At 46.2% G+C, this 17223-nt stretch overlaps 1 protein-coding gene across 6 annotated transcripts in view; it reads right to left on the reverse strand.

Annotated features, from left to right (window-relative positions):
• The window catches only part of TRERF1 (transcriptional regulating factor 1), a 144590-nt gene that overhangs the window by 3277 nt on the left and 124090 nt on the right, over window positions 1-17223 (reverse strand). For all 6 annotated transcript variants that reach the window (XM_048843057.2, XM_048843055.2, XM_048843056.2 and 3 more), the window contains 3 exons: window positions 14652-14727; window positions 9359-9447; window positions 6052-6165 (listed from right to left, as the gene is read on the reverse strand). In XM_048843057.2, coding sequence (XP_048699014.1) covers window positions 6052-6165; window positions 9359-9447; window positions 14652-14727 — 279 coding nt within the window. The remainder of the gene's footprint in view (window positions 1-6051; window positions 6166-9358; window positions 9448-14651; window positions 14728-17223) is intronic.

The raw sequence follows: 17223 nt of genomic DNA on the forward strand, positions 1-17223 counted from the left end.
AGTCTACTTTTAGGGTATGTCTACACTACGGAATAAGGTCGAATTTATAGAAGTCGGTTTTTTAGAAATCGGTTTTATAAATTCGAGTGTGTGTGTCCCCACAGTAAATGCTCTAAGTGCATTAAGTGCATTAACTCGGCGGAGCGCTTCCACAGTACCGAGGCAAGCGTCGACTTCCGGAGCGTTGCACTGTGGGTAGCTATCCCACAGTTCCCGCAGTCTCCGCTGCCCATTGGAATTCTGGGTTGAGATCCCAATGCCTGATGGGGCTAAAACATTGTCGCGGGTGGTTCTGGGTACATATCGTCAGCCTCCCGTTCCCTCCCTCCCCCCGTGAAAGCAAGGGCAGACAATCATTTCGCGCCTTTTTTCCTGAGTTACCTGTGCAGACGCCATACCATGGCAAGCATGGAGCCCGCTCAGGTAACCGTCACCCTATGTCTCCTGGGTGCTGGCAGACGCGGTACGGCATTGCTACACAGTAGCAGCAACCCCTTGCCTTGTGGCAGCAGACGGTACAGTACGACTGGTAGCCGTCATCGTCATGTCTGAGGTGCTCCTGGTCGCCTCTGTGAGGTCGATCAGGAGCGCCTGGGCAGACATGGGCACAGGGACTAAATTTGGAGTGACTTGACCAGGTCATTCTCTTTAGTCCTGCAGTCAGTCCTATTGAACCGTCTTATGGTGAGCGGGCAGGCGATACGGACTGCTAGCAGTCGTGCTGTACCATCTTCTGCCGAGCAGTCATGAGATGTGGATGGCATGCAGTCCGTCTGCTGCCAGCCAAAGATGTAAAAGATAGATGGAGTGGGTCAAAACAAGAAATAGACCAGATTTGTTTTGTACTCATTTGCTTCCCCCCCCTCCCCTGTCTAGGGGACTCATTCTTCTAGATCACACTGCAGTCAAGGTGCAGCGAGGTAAATCTAGCCATGTATCAATCAGAGGCCAGGCTAACCTTCTTGCTCCAATAAGGACAATAACTTAGGTGCACCATTTCTTATTGGAACCCTCTGTGAAGTCCTGCCTGAAATACTCCTTGATGTAAAGCCACCCCCTTTGTTGATTTTAGCTCCCTGAAGCCAACCCTGTAAGCGCCCCTCCCAGCGTCAGAGCAATGGCAAACAATCGGGCATCTGAGAGTGCTGTCCAGAGCAGTCACAATGGAGCGCTCTGATGGGGCTAAAACATTGTCGCGGGTGGTTCTGGGTACGTGTCGTCAGGCCCCCGTTCCCTCCCTCCCTCCGTGAAAGCAAGGGCAGACAATCATTTCGCGCCTTTTTTCCTGAGTTACCTGTGCAGACGCCATACCACAGCAAGCATGGAGCCCGCTCAGGTAACCGTCACCCTATGTCTCCTGGGTGCTGGCAGACGCGGTACGGCTTTGCTGCACAGTAGCAGCAACCCCTTGCCTTCTGGCAGCAGACGGTGCAATACGACTGGTAGTCGTCCTCATCGTGTCCGAGGTGCTCCTGGCCGCGTCGGCTGGGAGCGCCTGGGCAGACATGGGCGCAGGGACTAAATTTGGAGTGACTTGACCAGGTCATTCTCTTTAGTCCTGCAGTCAGTCCTATTGAACCATCTTATGGTGAGCAGGCAGGCGATACGGACTGCTAGCAGTCGTACTGTACCATCTTCTGCCAGGCAGGCAAGAGATGAGGATTGCTAGCAGTCGTATTGCACCATCTTCTGCCAGGCAGGCAAGAGATGGGGATGGCTAGCAGGCGTACTGTACCATCTTCTGCCAAGCAGCCATGAGATGTGGATGGCATGCAGTCCTTCTGCACCGTCTGCTGCCAGCCAAAGATGTAAAAGATAGATGGAGTGGGTCAAAACAAGAAATAGACCAGATTTGTTTTGTACTCATTTGCCTCCTCCCCTGTCTAGGGGACTCATTCCTCTAGGTCACACTGCAGTCACTCACAGAGAAGGTGCAGCGAGGTAAATCTAGCCATGTATCAATCAGAGGCCAGGCTAACCTCCTTGTTCCAATAACAACGATAACTTAGGTGCACCATTTCTTATTGGAACCCTCCGTGCAGTCCTGCCTGAAATACTCCTTGATGTACAGGCACCCCCTTTGTTGATTTTAGCTCCCTGAAGCCAACCCTGTAAGCCGTGTCGTCAGTCGCCCCTCCCTCCGTCAGAGCAACGGCAGACAATCGTTCCGCGCCTTTTTTCTGTGCGGACGCCATACCACGGCAAGCATGGAGCCCGCTCAGCTCACTTTGGCAATTAGGAGCACATTAACCACCACACGCATTATTCAGCAGTATATGCAGCACCAGAACCTGGCAACGCGATACCGGGCGAGGAGGCGACGTCAGCGCGGTCCCGTGAGTGATCAGGACATGGACACAGATTTCTCTGAAAGCATGGGCCCTGCCAATGCATGCATCATGGTGCTAATGGGGCAGGTTCATGCTGTGGAACGCCGATTCTGGGCTCGGGAAACAAGCACAGACTGGTGGGACCGCATAGTGTTGCAGGTCTGGGACGATTCCCAGTGGCTACGAAACTTTCGCATGCGTAAGGGCACTTTCATGGAACTTTGTGACTTGCTTTCCCCTGTCCTGAAGCGCATGAATACCAAGATGAGAGCAGCCCTCACAGTTGAGAAGCGAGTGGCGATAGCCCTGTGGAAGCTTGCAACGCCAGACAGCTACCGGTCAGTTGGGAATCAATTTGGAGTGGGCAAATCTACTGTGGGGGCTGCTGTGATGCAAGTAGCCCACGCAATCAAAGATCTGCTGATATCAAGGGTAGTGACCCTGGGAAATGTGCAGGTCATAGTGGATGGCTTTGCTGCAATGGGATTCCCTAACTGTGGTGGGGCTATAGATGGAACCCATATCCCTATCTTGGCACCGGAGCACCAAGCCGCCGAGTACATAAACCGCAAGGGGTACTTTTCAATAGTGCTGCAAGCTCTGGTGGATCACAAGGGACGTTTCACCAACATCAACGTGGGATGGCCGGGAAAGGTGCATGATGCTCGCATCTTCAGGAACTCTGGTCTGTTTCAAAAGCTGCAGGAAGGGACTTTATTCCCAGACCAGAAAATAACTGTTGGGGATGTTGAAATGCCTATATGTATCCTTGGGGACCCAGCCTACCCCTTAATGCCATGGCTCATGAAGCCGTACACAGGCAGCCTGGACAGTGGTCAGGAGCTGTTCAACTACAGGCTGAGCAAGTGCAGAATGGTGGTAGAATGTGCATTTGGACGTTTAAAGGCGCGCTGGCGCAGTTTATTGACTCGCTTAGACCTCAGCGAAACCAATATTCCCACTGTTATTACTGCTTGCTGTGTGCTCCACAATATCTGTGAGAGTAAGGGGGAGACGTTTATGGCGGGGTGGGAGGTTGAGGCAAATCGCCTGGCTGCTGGTTACGCGCAGCCAGACACCAGGGCGGTTAGAAGAGCACAGGAGGGCGCGGTACGCATCAGAGAAGCTTTGAAAAACAGTTTCATGACTGGCCAGGCTACGGTGTAAAAGTTCTGTTTGTTTCTCCTTGATGAACCCCCCCGCCCCTTGGTTCACTCTACTTCCCTGTAAGCTAACCACCCTCCCCTCCTCCCTTTAATCATTGCTTGCAGAGCCAATAAAGTCATTGCTGCTTCACAGTCATGCATTCGTTATTCATTCATCACACAAACAGGGGGATGACTACCAAGGTATCCCAGGAGGGGTGGTGGAGGAGGGAAGGAAAATGCCACACAGCACTTTAAGCACAGCACTTTAAAAGTTTACAACTTTAAAATTTATTGAATGACAGCCTTCTTTTTTTTGGGCAATCCTCTGTGGGGGAGTGGCTGGTTGGCCGGAGGCCTCCCCACCGTGTTCTTGGGCGTCTGGGTGTGGAGGCTATGGAACTTGGGGAGGAGGGCGGTTGGTTACAGAGGGGCTGCAGTGGCAGTCTGTGCTCCAGCTGCCTTTGCTGCAGCTCAACCATACACTGGAGCATACTGGTTTGGTCCTGCAGCAGCCTCAGCATTGAATCCTGCCTCCTCTCATCACGCTGCCGCCACCTTTGAGCTTCAGCCCTGTCTTCAGCCCGCCACTTACTCTCTTCAGCCCGCCACTTACTCTCTTCAGCCCTCCACCTCTCCTCCCGGTCATTTTGTGCTTTCCTGCACTCTGACATTATTTGCCTCCACGCATTCGTCTGTGCTCTGTCAGTGTGGGAGGACAGCATGAGCTCGGAGAACATTTCATCGCGAGTGCGTTTTTTTTTCTTTCTAAGCTTCACTAGCCTCTGGGAAGGAGAAGATCCTGTGATCATTGAAACACATGCAGCTGGTGGAGAAAAAAAAAGGGACAGCGGTATTTAAAAAGACACATTTTATAAAACAGTGGCTACACTCTTTCAGGGTAAACCTTGAAAGTTAACATTACATACATAGCACATGTGCTTTCGTTACAAGGTCGCATTTTGCCTCCTCCCACCGCGTGAACGGATTTTGGTTGAATGCCAGCAAACATACACTGCAATGCTTTGTTCTACAGTGATTCCCCAGTACGTGTTGCTGGCCTGGAGTGGTAAAGTGTCCTACCATGAAGGACGAAATAAGGCTGCCCTCCCCAGAAACCTTTTGCAAAGGCAGAACCGCAAATGCCAGGGCAAAGTAATCCTTTCACATGCTTGCTTTTAAACCATGTATAGCATTTTAAAAGGTACACTCACCAGAGGTCCCTTCTCCGCCTGCTGAGTCCAGGAGGCAGCCTTGGGTGGGTTCGGGGGGTACTGGCTCCAGGTCTAGGGTGAGAAACAGTTCCTGGCTGTCGGGAAAACCGGTTTCTCCGCTTGCTTGCTGTGAGCTATCTACAACCTCCTCCTCATCATCTTCTTCGTCCCCAAAACCTACTTCTGTATTGCCTCCATCTCCATTGAAGGAGTCAAACAACACGGCTGGGGTAGTGGTGGCTGAACCCCCTAAAATGGCATGCAGCTCATCATAGAAGCGGCATGTTTGGGGCTCTGACCCAGAGCGGCCGTTCGCCTCTCTGGTTTTCTGGTAGGCTTGCCTCAGCTCCTTCAGTTTCACGCGGCACTGCTTCGGGTCCCTGTTATGGCCTCTGTCCTTCATGCCCTGGGAGATTTTCAGAAAGGTTTTGGCATTTCGAAAACTGGAACGGAGTTCTGATAGCACGGATTCCTCTCCCCAAACAGCGATCAGATCCCGTACCTCCCGTTCAGTCCATGCTGGAGCTCTTTTGCGATTCTGGGACTCCATCATGGTCACCTCTGCTGATGAGCTCTGCATGGTCACCTGCAGCTTGCCACGCTGGCCAAACAGGAAATGAGATTCAAAAGTTCGCGGTTCTTTTCCTGTCTACCTGGCCAGTGCATCTGAGTTGAGAGCGCTGTCCAGAGCGGTCAGAATGGAGCACTCTGGGATAGCTCCCGGAGGCCAATACCATCGAATTGTGTCCACAGTACCCCAAATTCGAGCCGGCAAGGTCGATTTAAGCGCTAATCCACTTGTCAGGGGTGGAGTAAGGAAATCGATTTTAAGAGCCCTTTAAGTCGAAATAAAGGGCTTCATTGTGTGGACGGGTGCAGGTTTAAATCGATTTAACGCTGCTAAATTCGATCTAAAGTCCTAGTGTAGACCAGGGCTAAGAATGCTCAAATAACTGTGGCATTGAACTCGCATGCAAACTCAGACTTTCTTGCCAGTGTAGGAAAATTACTTTTCCAAAGACATAGGCTAATCATCTATAGTAGTAACTATCCAACTTTTCATATGTATAGAATTGCTACTGTAATTCTCAGTATATCCACATACACACACGTATGTATCTAGAAAAGCGTGCACATATTTTTCTGTTACAGTATTACCAGCAGCAGAAGCATACAAAGGACATACATGTGTCTAGATCAGAATTTGATATACAGTGGTAGAAATGCTTGTACCATGAATACATTTCAGTTTTCACCACTAGAAAGATGAATGAAACTGCACTGCATGCCCCGCCCTCTTCCACACATGCACACACTGAATTTTTGTAGGGGTTAGTTTTATGTTGATTTTTTAAAGCTCACCAGGCAGTCATCTCTTATTTCTGCTAGACGTGTTCTGTGTTTCCGTCCCAGATGCATGATTTTCTTCCAGGTATAGTAGTATTCCACACACTGTGCAACTGTCTTAGACTTAACCTATAGTGTCAAGCGACAATACAAATATTCCAACAACAAAATGTTAAAAAGGCTGTTTTGTTTTTACTTGTCTATGAAAAACAAAAATAATAAAGATAACAGACTCAATTTCTGACAGCCCCATCTTTTTTCATTTCTGCAGTCCAAGATAAAACTACAAATCTGAGTTTCAATGTAGTTGCTTGTGAACATTCCTGTAAGATATTCCCAGACAAAAAAACCCACTATGGTGTTTAGAAACCTGCAAATCCATGGGTATCCACTTTATATCTGTGGGCCATTTTTGTGGATAGCAGCTCGAATGCGGATACAAATTTTGTATGTGCACAGGGCTATGGAGTGCAGCACAGACTCACCAGAACAGGTGTAGACCCCTAGGCTCCCAGCTGCCAGCATGGCTTTCCCCGACTCAGCTCCAGCCAGGGCTCGAAGCTGCATCCCGGCCATAAGAGCCAGGCGGGCTGCTGTGGGGAGCCGCGGTGGACTCTCTACCTGCCCTGGACAGGGAGCCTGAGCAGCCCCCGCAGCCCATGACCCTACCCCCCAGGCTCCTCACCCAGGGCAGGCAGAGGGTCTGCGCTGTGGCTCCTCACAGCTGCCCGCCCGGCTCTTACGGTGGCTGGGCTGAGGATTTGAGGCACACGTACCCCGCCCCTGCTGGAGCTGGGTTGGGGAGAGCCGCGCTGGCAACTGTGAGGATCCAGCCCAGAGCCGCAGACCCTCCACCTGCCTTCAGCTGGGTGGGGAGCGTGGGGACACGACTGGGTGATGCTCTCAGCCCGCCCCCAACTATGGGCAGGTGGAGGGTCTGCTGGGGCTCCCCAGGGCTGCCTGGGCTCCACGCTGGCCTGGCCGAGGGCGGTGTGAGTGTGGGGGAGGGGCGTGGAAGAAGAGGGGAAAGGGAGAGGGTATGTTATGTTGGATCATATTAAAAAAGTTCTGTATTAAAATCACAAATGAGTTTGATTCCCCATAGTTTAAATTCCAGGGTATTACTAATTAAGAGGTCTCTTGGGTTTTGGTCTCTTGTTTTTACTGTTTCTCTCCCTTTCTGTGTGAAACTTGCAAACTGCTAATTGTGTTAGTACATCGGAAGACAGAGTCTGTTCTCAAAGCAATACTTTGTAACAACTGCTCACATAGAGACTCAAAGCGATACTTTGTAACAACAGAAACAGTACACAGAGACTCCCCGCCCTTTTGTTGTATTTATCTCGCTTTGTTAACAAGGGTGATTAAAATAGAGATAAAGAATGTATGTGGATGGATGCTTGGTGTGGATAATAAATGAATGATCAGGTAGGTGCCAGCCTAAGAATCCAGTGTCCAACGGCCGAAGAAGGCGTCAAGTGGAAACAACCAGAGGACCCCTGGAGGGCAGACTGGAATCCACCCAACAGCCTCAAGAACAAGATAGCATCTGGCAGCACGGAGCCATCAGGAACATGCCATCTGCTGATTGATTCAGCAACAGCAGGATGAAGCAATTCCCATAGACTGGCATAGGAATAAATTCCTATAAAAAGGACTCTAGAAAGTGAGAACTTTGGGGTCTGATTCTGCAAACCAACTTCCAGGAGCATCAGATGAGCATCTGACAAGGCCCTGCTCCCTCCTCGTGTCCAGGCCACCTGGCCAGCACTTGGCACGATCAACTATAAGGCTGGTAACTATGATAACAACCTTGCAGAACCTGTGTGTGTGTGTGTGTGTATGAATGAATGTGTGAATAAATATGAAACTGAATGGAATGTTACAGCTATAACTAACTGCTTACTATGCTTCTTTCTGTATTCGCAATAAATGTGGCATTTTGCCTTTTCCCCTTTAATAAGATCCTGCTGGTTTTTATTTTACTGGTATAACAGGTAGACAATTTTTGTATCCACATCTGATCCGCACATTTTTCTATCCGCACAGGGCTCTATCAGTGTTGACTGATGGTACACAGCAGTAACTGACGGGGTAAAAATCCTCAGAAGAATATTGTGGTCGTGTAACCACAATACACAACACTTCCTCTATACAAAACAACCATTAAAAAGCCACGAAACCTGAATTAAAGTTTAACTTACACAAACCCAAACATTTTGAGTATGGAAAATGACAATTGAGATACCTCAGCTCTGCCCCCAGAGAGATGCCAGCTTCCCATCTTTCCTTCTTTGGGGGTGGAATACCAAAAACATGCCCCAGAAAAATACTGCCTTTATTATCTCTCTGATACTAAGTGGGGTGTTTCACCACCACTGTGACCTGGTGCCATATTTTCATGATCTGATCCAAGAAAGGTTTCAGAGGAACAGCCGTGTTAGTCTGTATTCGCAAAAAGAAAAGGAGTACTTGTGGCACCTTAGAGACTAACCAATTTATTTGAGCATGAGCTTTCGTGAGCTACAGCTCACTTCATCAGATGTATACCGTGGAAACTGCAGCAGAGGTATACATCTGATGAAGTGAGCTGTAGCTCACGAAAGCTCATGCTCAAATAAATTGGTTAGTCTCTAAGGTGCCACAAGTACTCCTTTTCTTGATCCAAGAAAGCTACTATACCAAGAGACACTACCTCAATGTCACATGAAACTTGTATAATCGTCTGACACAGAATCACAGGTCCAATCTAAGGTGCCAAGAGCTCTCTCCACACCTTGAAGTATCAGCCCCCTCAGACCCAGTCTAGCCCCCAATGGACTAAAATTCGATGAGGCTGGAAAGGTATTTTTTGATAGCCCAATGAAAATCCTTTGAGTTATGCCTGAGTTTTCTTTCTTTCCTTCTCCTCCCACACCCTCAGGTGTGTAGGGTGTCAACCAGTTTCCGCCATTTATTTTTGTCTTGTGCTGGTCTGTTCAGGCTTTGGAGAGTTACGTGGACAGATTTGGGTTTTAAAAACACACTTTGAGAATGCACACTAGAGTTTATTGTTACTTTAAAAAGTAACTAAATTTCTAACCTTCTATTGGTGCAGCACATGCATGCATATATAGACATACACCCACACTATATACACACACACACACTATATATATATATATTTCATTATGCAATCTCTTTAACTTCCATTGGTTCTGTGATTGCAGTGAGTCAGTCTATCACTGAGGGGTGAAGAGCAGGAGGACAGATTCAAACTGAATGTGGCAAATAAAGAACAAAAGATTATAAATGGCAAACACCAAAACAGAAGCCTCCTTACCATTTTCTGTACAAAAATAAAATCTTTGCTGTAAGTGGATAATGCTTTGTTAAACAGCCTTCTTTCTAGAGGTGTCCACATGTCAGATCCTAAAACAAATGAAATAATTATAAACAACTTGTCCTCCAATTGCCAGCCTCCATCTTTGTTCGTACGATAGTCTGTCTGTTAGGGCAGGGGACTGGGAGTCGGGACTGCTTGCTTGTAATCCCTGCTATAAAACAAATTCATTGCGAGACCCTGGACAAGTTGCTTCTCTGTGATTCAGTCCCTTCCATCTCCAAAATGGGGATGGTACTTAACTATTTCATAGGAGTCTGGCAGAGACTGAAAAGTGCTTTGAGATGCTTGGATGGAAGGTGCCAAGTATTATTATTATTTGCCAGATTGACTGCCCAGGAAAAAAAAAATTTTCATCTCTGAAAATCAGTACTGAAATCTGGTGTGGACGACTCAAAGCGAGTTGGTGCTCTCACTGAAATCCCTAGTGGGTATTAGTCAAACAGGAGGAACACAGGAGCTGCTCTCCTGGATCAGGCCAATATTCTGTCTGCAAGTAGACAGCACTAAATGTTTCAGAAGAAGTAGTAAGAAACCTTATAGTGGACAGTTGTGGGATAAACTGACCATGTGTCTGACATTGCTTCCCAATTCTGTTAGTGCTTGGTTTATGCTCCAAAACGTCAGGGTTTTTAGCACTTTTAAAAATCCTGTGTAATAGAACTGTGGATCTTCTCATTATCCATTTATATATATGCCTCACCCTTTTCTGAGTCCTACTAAGTTCTTTCTGCCATCCTGTGGCACTGAGCTCCATGGGCTAATTATGCCTTGTGTAAAAATGTATATTCTTTTACCAACTTTCAGTTTTTATTGCTTTCAATTTCATCCTATACTTATTAATTGCTCCTGCACCTCCCTTTTGACATTCTTAATCAAAGAAACGGTGCCTCAATTTTATTAACTGAAAAGAGTAGGCCTAGGACACCTATCCCCCCAATATCTTCTGTTGTGAAGACAGAGAACATTTAGCTTCTCTTCAGTGATATTTATCCTCTTGTTCTCTGAAGGCACTTCTCATATCAGAGAGAGAGCAATATTAGAAATTTCTATCTACCTTTAGATGAAATCTTTTTGTATGGCCCTTGTAGAATGGGACTGACCTCACAGGGTGAGTTTCATTCATTGTTCTGTTATCCCCTCAGGGTTGTCTTCTGACTCACTGCTTTGTATGCAGCCGTTTCTCCAATTCTGGATCTCTACTACTTAGTATCTTCCCCTATTTGCATAACCTTCATATACACCTAATTCTCCCCTTGAGCAGCTCATCACTCCAGTCTCTCTAGGTCTCTTTGCTTGTTTACCTGATCGGGTCTTGTGCAAATTTACTACTCCACCCTTCTGTGCCTCACTATCTTAATCGGTTAAAATGGGAACAATACTTTTATCTCAGTGGAATGTAGTGAAGTTTAGTTATTTTTTATTGATCTTTTGAGATTTTGGTATGAAAACAGCTGTGTGTTATGACTCAAACTGTAGCTTTTTCTCAAAATTGTACATCTTTAACGCTTTCAAAAAAAGATGCGGAGGCATGAGCTTCAGCAAACAACTTCATTTGTCTCTTCTTTTCTTATGAATTATTACAATGAACCGAGGGTTAATTTACTGTACACCTAAGGGGATTCCAGCTTTGTACAGTTTCCTGGAAGTTGTGGTGTTATCAGCAGGGGCCCTAATATGAATATTAGGATTAATTAAAGCAGCCTAATTAACTAGGATAAAACCTCTGTAGGAAAAGTAACAGGAGAAAAGCTGTTTTTAACTCTGGTTGCTGGGAAACTGACTTTGTACTTGCTGGCCGTGGGAAACACAGAGAGTGTGTATAGGGGGATCTGCAATGCAGTAAGATAGAACTGAGACCTTGGAATACGGATCAGTTTTTAAAGCAGGTCTTTATATTTCAGCAATTCATCCTATCTTCCACTGTATTTGCCATACTGAGACTGTTATTGCACTGATTAACTGACAGTAATCTCTTCTGCAAAATGGGGTGGGAGGAGGGGAGCACTGGGTCTGACTCAATCATTTCAATGGGCCAGTTCAGGCCCACTATAGGCGTAGGATGAGGAACATGTAACATGGTACACGGCCTACATACAAAAAAGTGCCATATGTATTGGATGTTTATAGACTGATAGGAGCACACTGCTGTTTCACGTGGTCTGTCTCTCTTACGTATTCCTAAACTGAGAGCACTGCAGAGCTGAGACGTTCCAAGGCCCAACAAACAAAATCCTGGTGCAGCCCAAAGGACTATAACAGAGCTTTTGTTTTGGGTCCAGGTTATTTTAGAGACCACCTCTTTCTGAATGTCACATTCTGACCGCTGTCTCTAAAATAAACAAACTGGAGTGCAATTGCTAATAGTCCTCAGTTTAGAACATCCACCATTCTTGGTGGATGAGTGAGGAGCCCTAAAATTTCAAATTTCCTTCCCTCATTAGCCTGATGATGTCTGAGTGTGCTGACTTTCAAAGTACAATTTAAAGCCCACTTACCCACTCATCCTTTTGCCTGAAATGTATTATGAGGGGGGATTAGGACTATCTCATATTTGGGGAATTGTTTGCATTCTCATGAGTCAGCATTGTGTTCTGTTTTGATCTAGCTCTGCTTTAATGGATACATATGCACCAAGGAGCGGTGATAAATGAAATTTATATTTTTGGGGGGATGGACCAAACCATACAAATTATTCATCCAAATGCCACTAAACATATAAAGTTTGAATTCAACTAATTCTTGCAGTTAGATTATTTTCCTGCAATAACAAATCCCATATGCCTAGAGCAGCTGACTGACCATAATCACCAAATAAATTACCACGTAAACCCTGTAAATAGCTAGAAAGGGATCGTCAATATGAGATACAACTGTATATTGCATTGAAGAACTTCAGAGAGCAGTTTTGTACTTTGGCTTTTTGTATTTTAATGGGGTTTAAACCTGGATTGGAGAGATTATAATTTATCATGTAGTGTACTGAGTAAGGTTCAGGTTTCTTTAGGGTCTGCTTGAGAAATTCTGGTCTCTTCACCCCACCTGGCAAACAACAGGGTACTCTGATGCCCACAGCTGTAGTGCTAGTTGACAGGTATTAGCATTTACTGGAATTCTATCTTGTGAGATATGCGAAGAAAGCAAGAGCCTCCTCTTGTGTTGCCTTTGTCATTGTGAACCACTTGCAGAAAATGATGGAAATATGTTTGAATGAAAATGAATTCTTAAAATCTAGCATTTCCCAGCCTTTAACCCCTTGCCAAAATCTCTCCTCTAGGTTCTGATCTTTATTTCACTCTTATTGGCTAAATACAGATCCGAACAACATTAGGTGACCAGAGGCCAGGGCTGCACACATCACTTGCAGTAACCAAGTAACAGAGTAGGGGCTTTTCTTGCAATAGAAGTATCTCTTCTGCAAGAAAAAATCATTGACAATTTTCTCTTCAGTCTTCTGTGGGAATGACAATTGGTTTTCTCTTGGTGGAAGAGAGAATCTTCCACTCGAAGGAATTGCTCAGGAAAAGCACCTACCACGCGTTTCATCCAAACAGAAGACCCACATGCAGGCACAGTGTCTTTTTAGTACCTAATCTTATTAAGGCTGCACATGTACTTCCATAGTGAATTTCAAGTTGTTAATTTATCCTTAAAAGGAGAGAAACTGTGGACTAGACTTGCCCCTGCATCTAAGCTCCATTTGGCCAAGGGGAGTGGCATGGGAATCATGGAGCTGCCTGATAAATTGCGACGGTATGAGTCTTCCCTGGTGTTTTAGAGCAACCTAGGGATTGCTCCAAGTTACACCAGTGGAGGATCACCATAGTATAGCTTTCAGAGTAGCAGCCGTGTTAGCCTGTATTCGCAAAAAGAAAAGGAGTACTAGTGGCACCTTAGAGACTAACCAATTTATTTGAGCATAAGTTTTCGTGAGTTACAGCTCACTTCATCGGATGCATTCTTCACGCCCCTATTTTGGGATGGCAGCTGGCACATGTGCCAAGCTGCAAACATTATACCAGCGGAGAACCCCCCCCCCCAACATGTGAATTCCCCCCTGGGTCGCCAGACAAAACTGGGCTCATCTGCACTTCCTAGGTAGCACAATGGGCTCTGACTGGAAGCCAGAATTTGGCCTTGTACATTTTGATTATCCAAGCATCAGGAGATTCCTTGATTGTTTCCTTTTGAGTGCAAGCTGGAGACAATGGCTAGGCTTAGACAAGAAATCTTGCTATAGAACTTGGGTTGGTTTTGCAGGGACAGTTGATAGACACAGGATGTGAGGTGGTGGGGTGAGAAGGGACCTGCCCTCACCTATCGTCCTTATCCTGTAATCTTTAGTAACAGCACATACATCTAAATAGCTGGCCAGGGTATATGTTTCACAAAGTATTTTCAAACTATGAACAAGAGGAGACTCCCATTATGTTTGTTAAGTAGAAGAGCTAGATTTGTTTTAGGCTAGATCTATGCAAACAATGATTTTGCATTCAGTAACTGTGACAACACTTGCAAGAGTTATACTCTAAGCTAAACTTTGCACTTTTCATGCAATGACCATAAATGTCCAAATATTTAAGCATCACATCATCTATACGAGGAAGGTAAGATTGTACAATGATGACACTTTGGTATAAAGAGGCTAAGGCACCAGCCCCAAGGTACACAGCAAGCTAGATCTTTAACACAAATGCCAAGAATTTCGATCAGTTTTGGATCTGAATTAATGGCAGAAATTAGCCTAAATTGTTACAAATATCTATTAAGAATAGTGATGTACCAAAACCCCACAAAAAACAAGGAAGAGTATTCTTACAATCTGAAGATTCATCTCTCCATTATTATAAGAATTTTCCCTTTTAGTTACAGGAGATGATAGTTTGAGGTGCTACCAGATGTTTTTTGTTGCATCAACTCTTTATTTAGAAACTTTATTTTACAGACCAGCGTAGTTTACAGGTTAATATACCAAATTAACATGGTTTGTTTCATCTTTTTTTGCATGACATGAAACAAAGCAAAGTAGTATTAATGTAGCCAAGTACTGTCTGGTTACAAAAACCTGACCAGAAATGATGCCAGAGAGGAAAAATCTCTGTTACTCTAAACAAAGGGAAAGAATAAAAGTATCAGGCAGCCTGTAGTTTTAATTTTACACAAAATTATGTGCACTTACTCTGTGCTCTTTTATAAATGTAAATTCACACATACAGATTGTTTAGAAACCTACCAGCATAATGGTAATTTGCCAAAGGATGACACTTCAATCTTACTGGCTTCCTCAACAGCAGCATTTCCAGGGCAACCTACAAAACAAACACGGAAGAACAGAATAAAAAAACCCTCAGTTATTTACTGCGTATAAATGTGAACACAATAAGCTTAACAAGTATTACAGTATGGGACTGGATTCAGTATCAATTGGGTTAATTTTCCATATCCTTATACTAAAAATCACCACCAAATTACTCTCCAAGACCTACTTATGCTTCATCCCCTACAAGAAGTCACCCCCAACTAATCAACTAAAGGTGGCCAGGCTGATGTGCGGCCAGTGTTAGAGGATATTATTTATTTTTAAAAAAACAAAAATAAATATCCTTTACTTGGAACACACAGTTGTGCATAAAACTAACCTATGCAACCAAGTGATCTTCTACAGTTCCCCTCACCTTCCCTTCCCCATTTCCTCCTCCTCGTTGTTACCTTCACTGGTTGCATCTTGCCTTAAATTAGATGGTAAGTTATTTGGAGAGGGACTGTATCTTTCTATTTGTTTGTACAGCCCTTTGGATGCTACTATAACACCACCATCCCCGAAAAGTTCAACTCTTTAAATGAATTATCCACACGAGAACAGCAAGCAATAACACACTACAATTCTGGACATTTAAACACAGATTTAACAAGGTTTCACAGGAGCTGGAAGAAGACTGAATCCTGTGGGTCTTTCCATTAAAACGAGGAGAAACCTTGGGTAATGTTAGCACAGGAGCATGTCTTGTATGGTATTAAAATACACAAAGCCAAGGACTAAGTGACATTAGTCATCCAAGGAGTATAAGAAACTTCTAGAAAGGCCCTGCCTTGAGATTTAATTTATTAACAATGATTACAGGGGCAGGTTCATGGCATCACTGCCAATCTATCAGGAAAGTTCTTTTGTGTTGCAAAATCTAAAGCCATTTCATAAAAAAAAAAAACCAAAACAAAAAAAGCAGCCAGTTACCTACCTTTCGTAACTGTTGTTCTTCGAGATGTGCTGGTCACATCCATTCCATGCTAGGTGCGCGGGCCCACATGTGCGGTTGTCGGAGATTTCTGCCTTAGCAGTACCCATAGGGCCAGCTGTCGTGCCTTCTAGCATGCTGTGCCCATGCAGCAGTATATTAGGCACTGCCGGCCCACGCCCTCTCAGTTCCTTCTTGCCGACAACTCCGACAGAGGGGGCAGGATGGTGGGTCATGGAACGGACAGGAGCAACACACCTCACAGAACAGTTACGAAAGGCGGGTAACTGTTTTTTCTTCTTCAAGTGCTTGCTCGTGTCGATTCCATTCGAGGGGATTCGCACGCAGTATCAATGGAGGTGGGCTTGGAGTTCACGGGCGTGCAGCCTGTAGCTCAACTCTGCACTGTCTCTCGCCTGCTGGGTCAGTGCATAGTGCGATGCGAACGTACGGACAGACGACCCAGTGGCGGCCCAACAGATCTCTTGATTTGGGACCTGTGCCTCGTAGGCCACCGAAGACACCTGCGCTCTAGTGGAATGAGATGTCACGATCGCCGGCGAGGCCACTTTCGCCAGCTCATAGCACTGGCGGATACACCCCATGATCCAAGACGAAATTCTCTGGGCGGACACTGGGCAGCCCTTCATCCTGTCCGCAACAGCAATGAACAACTGCGTTGACTTACGAAACGACTGTGTTGTACTGATGTAGAAGGCCAGTGCCCGTCTGATGTCCAGCGTGTGTAGCCTGCGCTTATCTGATGCATGAGGCTTCAGACAGGACCGGTAAGTAGATGTCCTAGCCCATGTGGAACTGGGACACAACCTTGGGAAGAAAAGCTGGATGCAGGCGCAGCTGGACCTTGTCCTTGTAGAAGACCATAGAGGGTAGCTCCAACATGAGCGCCCTGATCTCGGACACCCGCCAAGCCGATGTTATGGCAACCAAGGAGGACACATTCCAGAAAAGGAGCAGGAGGGAGCAGGAAGCTAGGGGTTCAAACGGAGGCCCATGAGCTTCGAGAGCACCAGATTCAGAACCCCTGGGGGAACCGGGTCACAGATGTGCAGGTACAGGCCTGCTAGACCTTTCAGGAATCGTGCCGTTATGGGATGGGCAAAGACAGACCTGCCCTGAAGTGGAGGGTGGAACGCAGAAACAGCCGCCAGGTGCATCTTGACCAAAGACAGCTTTAAGTGCAGCAAATAGTCCAGGATGACCTGCAACGAGGCCTCCTCAGGACGTATGTACTTGTCCGAGGTCCAACATGCGAAACGCTTCCACTTGGCCACAACGGTAGCCCTGGTGGAGGGCTTTCTGCTGCCCAGCAGGACCTCTTGGACTGCGCGGAACAGTCCCGCTTGTCCGTGCTCAGCCATGGAGCAGCCATGCCGTCAGGTGCAGGTTCGGGTGCAGCAGATGGCTGCGATTCTGGGACAGCAGATCTGGATGGAGAGGTACCTGCAGCGGGTCGGCCACCGAAAGACTCAGCAGCATGGCCACACTGGGACTATGAGCATGACCCATGCCCTGACTTGCTTCACCTTTATCAGGACTCTTTGGATAAGG

Source organism: Caretta caretta, chromosome 3, assembly GCF_965140235.1.
Source record: "Caretta caretta isolate rCarCar2 chromosome 3, rCarCar1.hap1, whole genome shotgun sequence".
In the NCBI taxonomy this organism is placed as follows: domain Eukaryota; kingdom Metazoa; phylum Chordata; order Testudines; family Cheloniidae; genus Caretta; species Caretta caretta.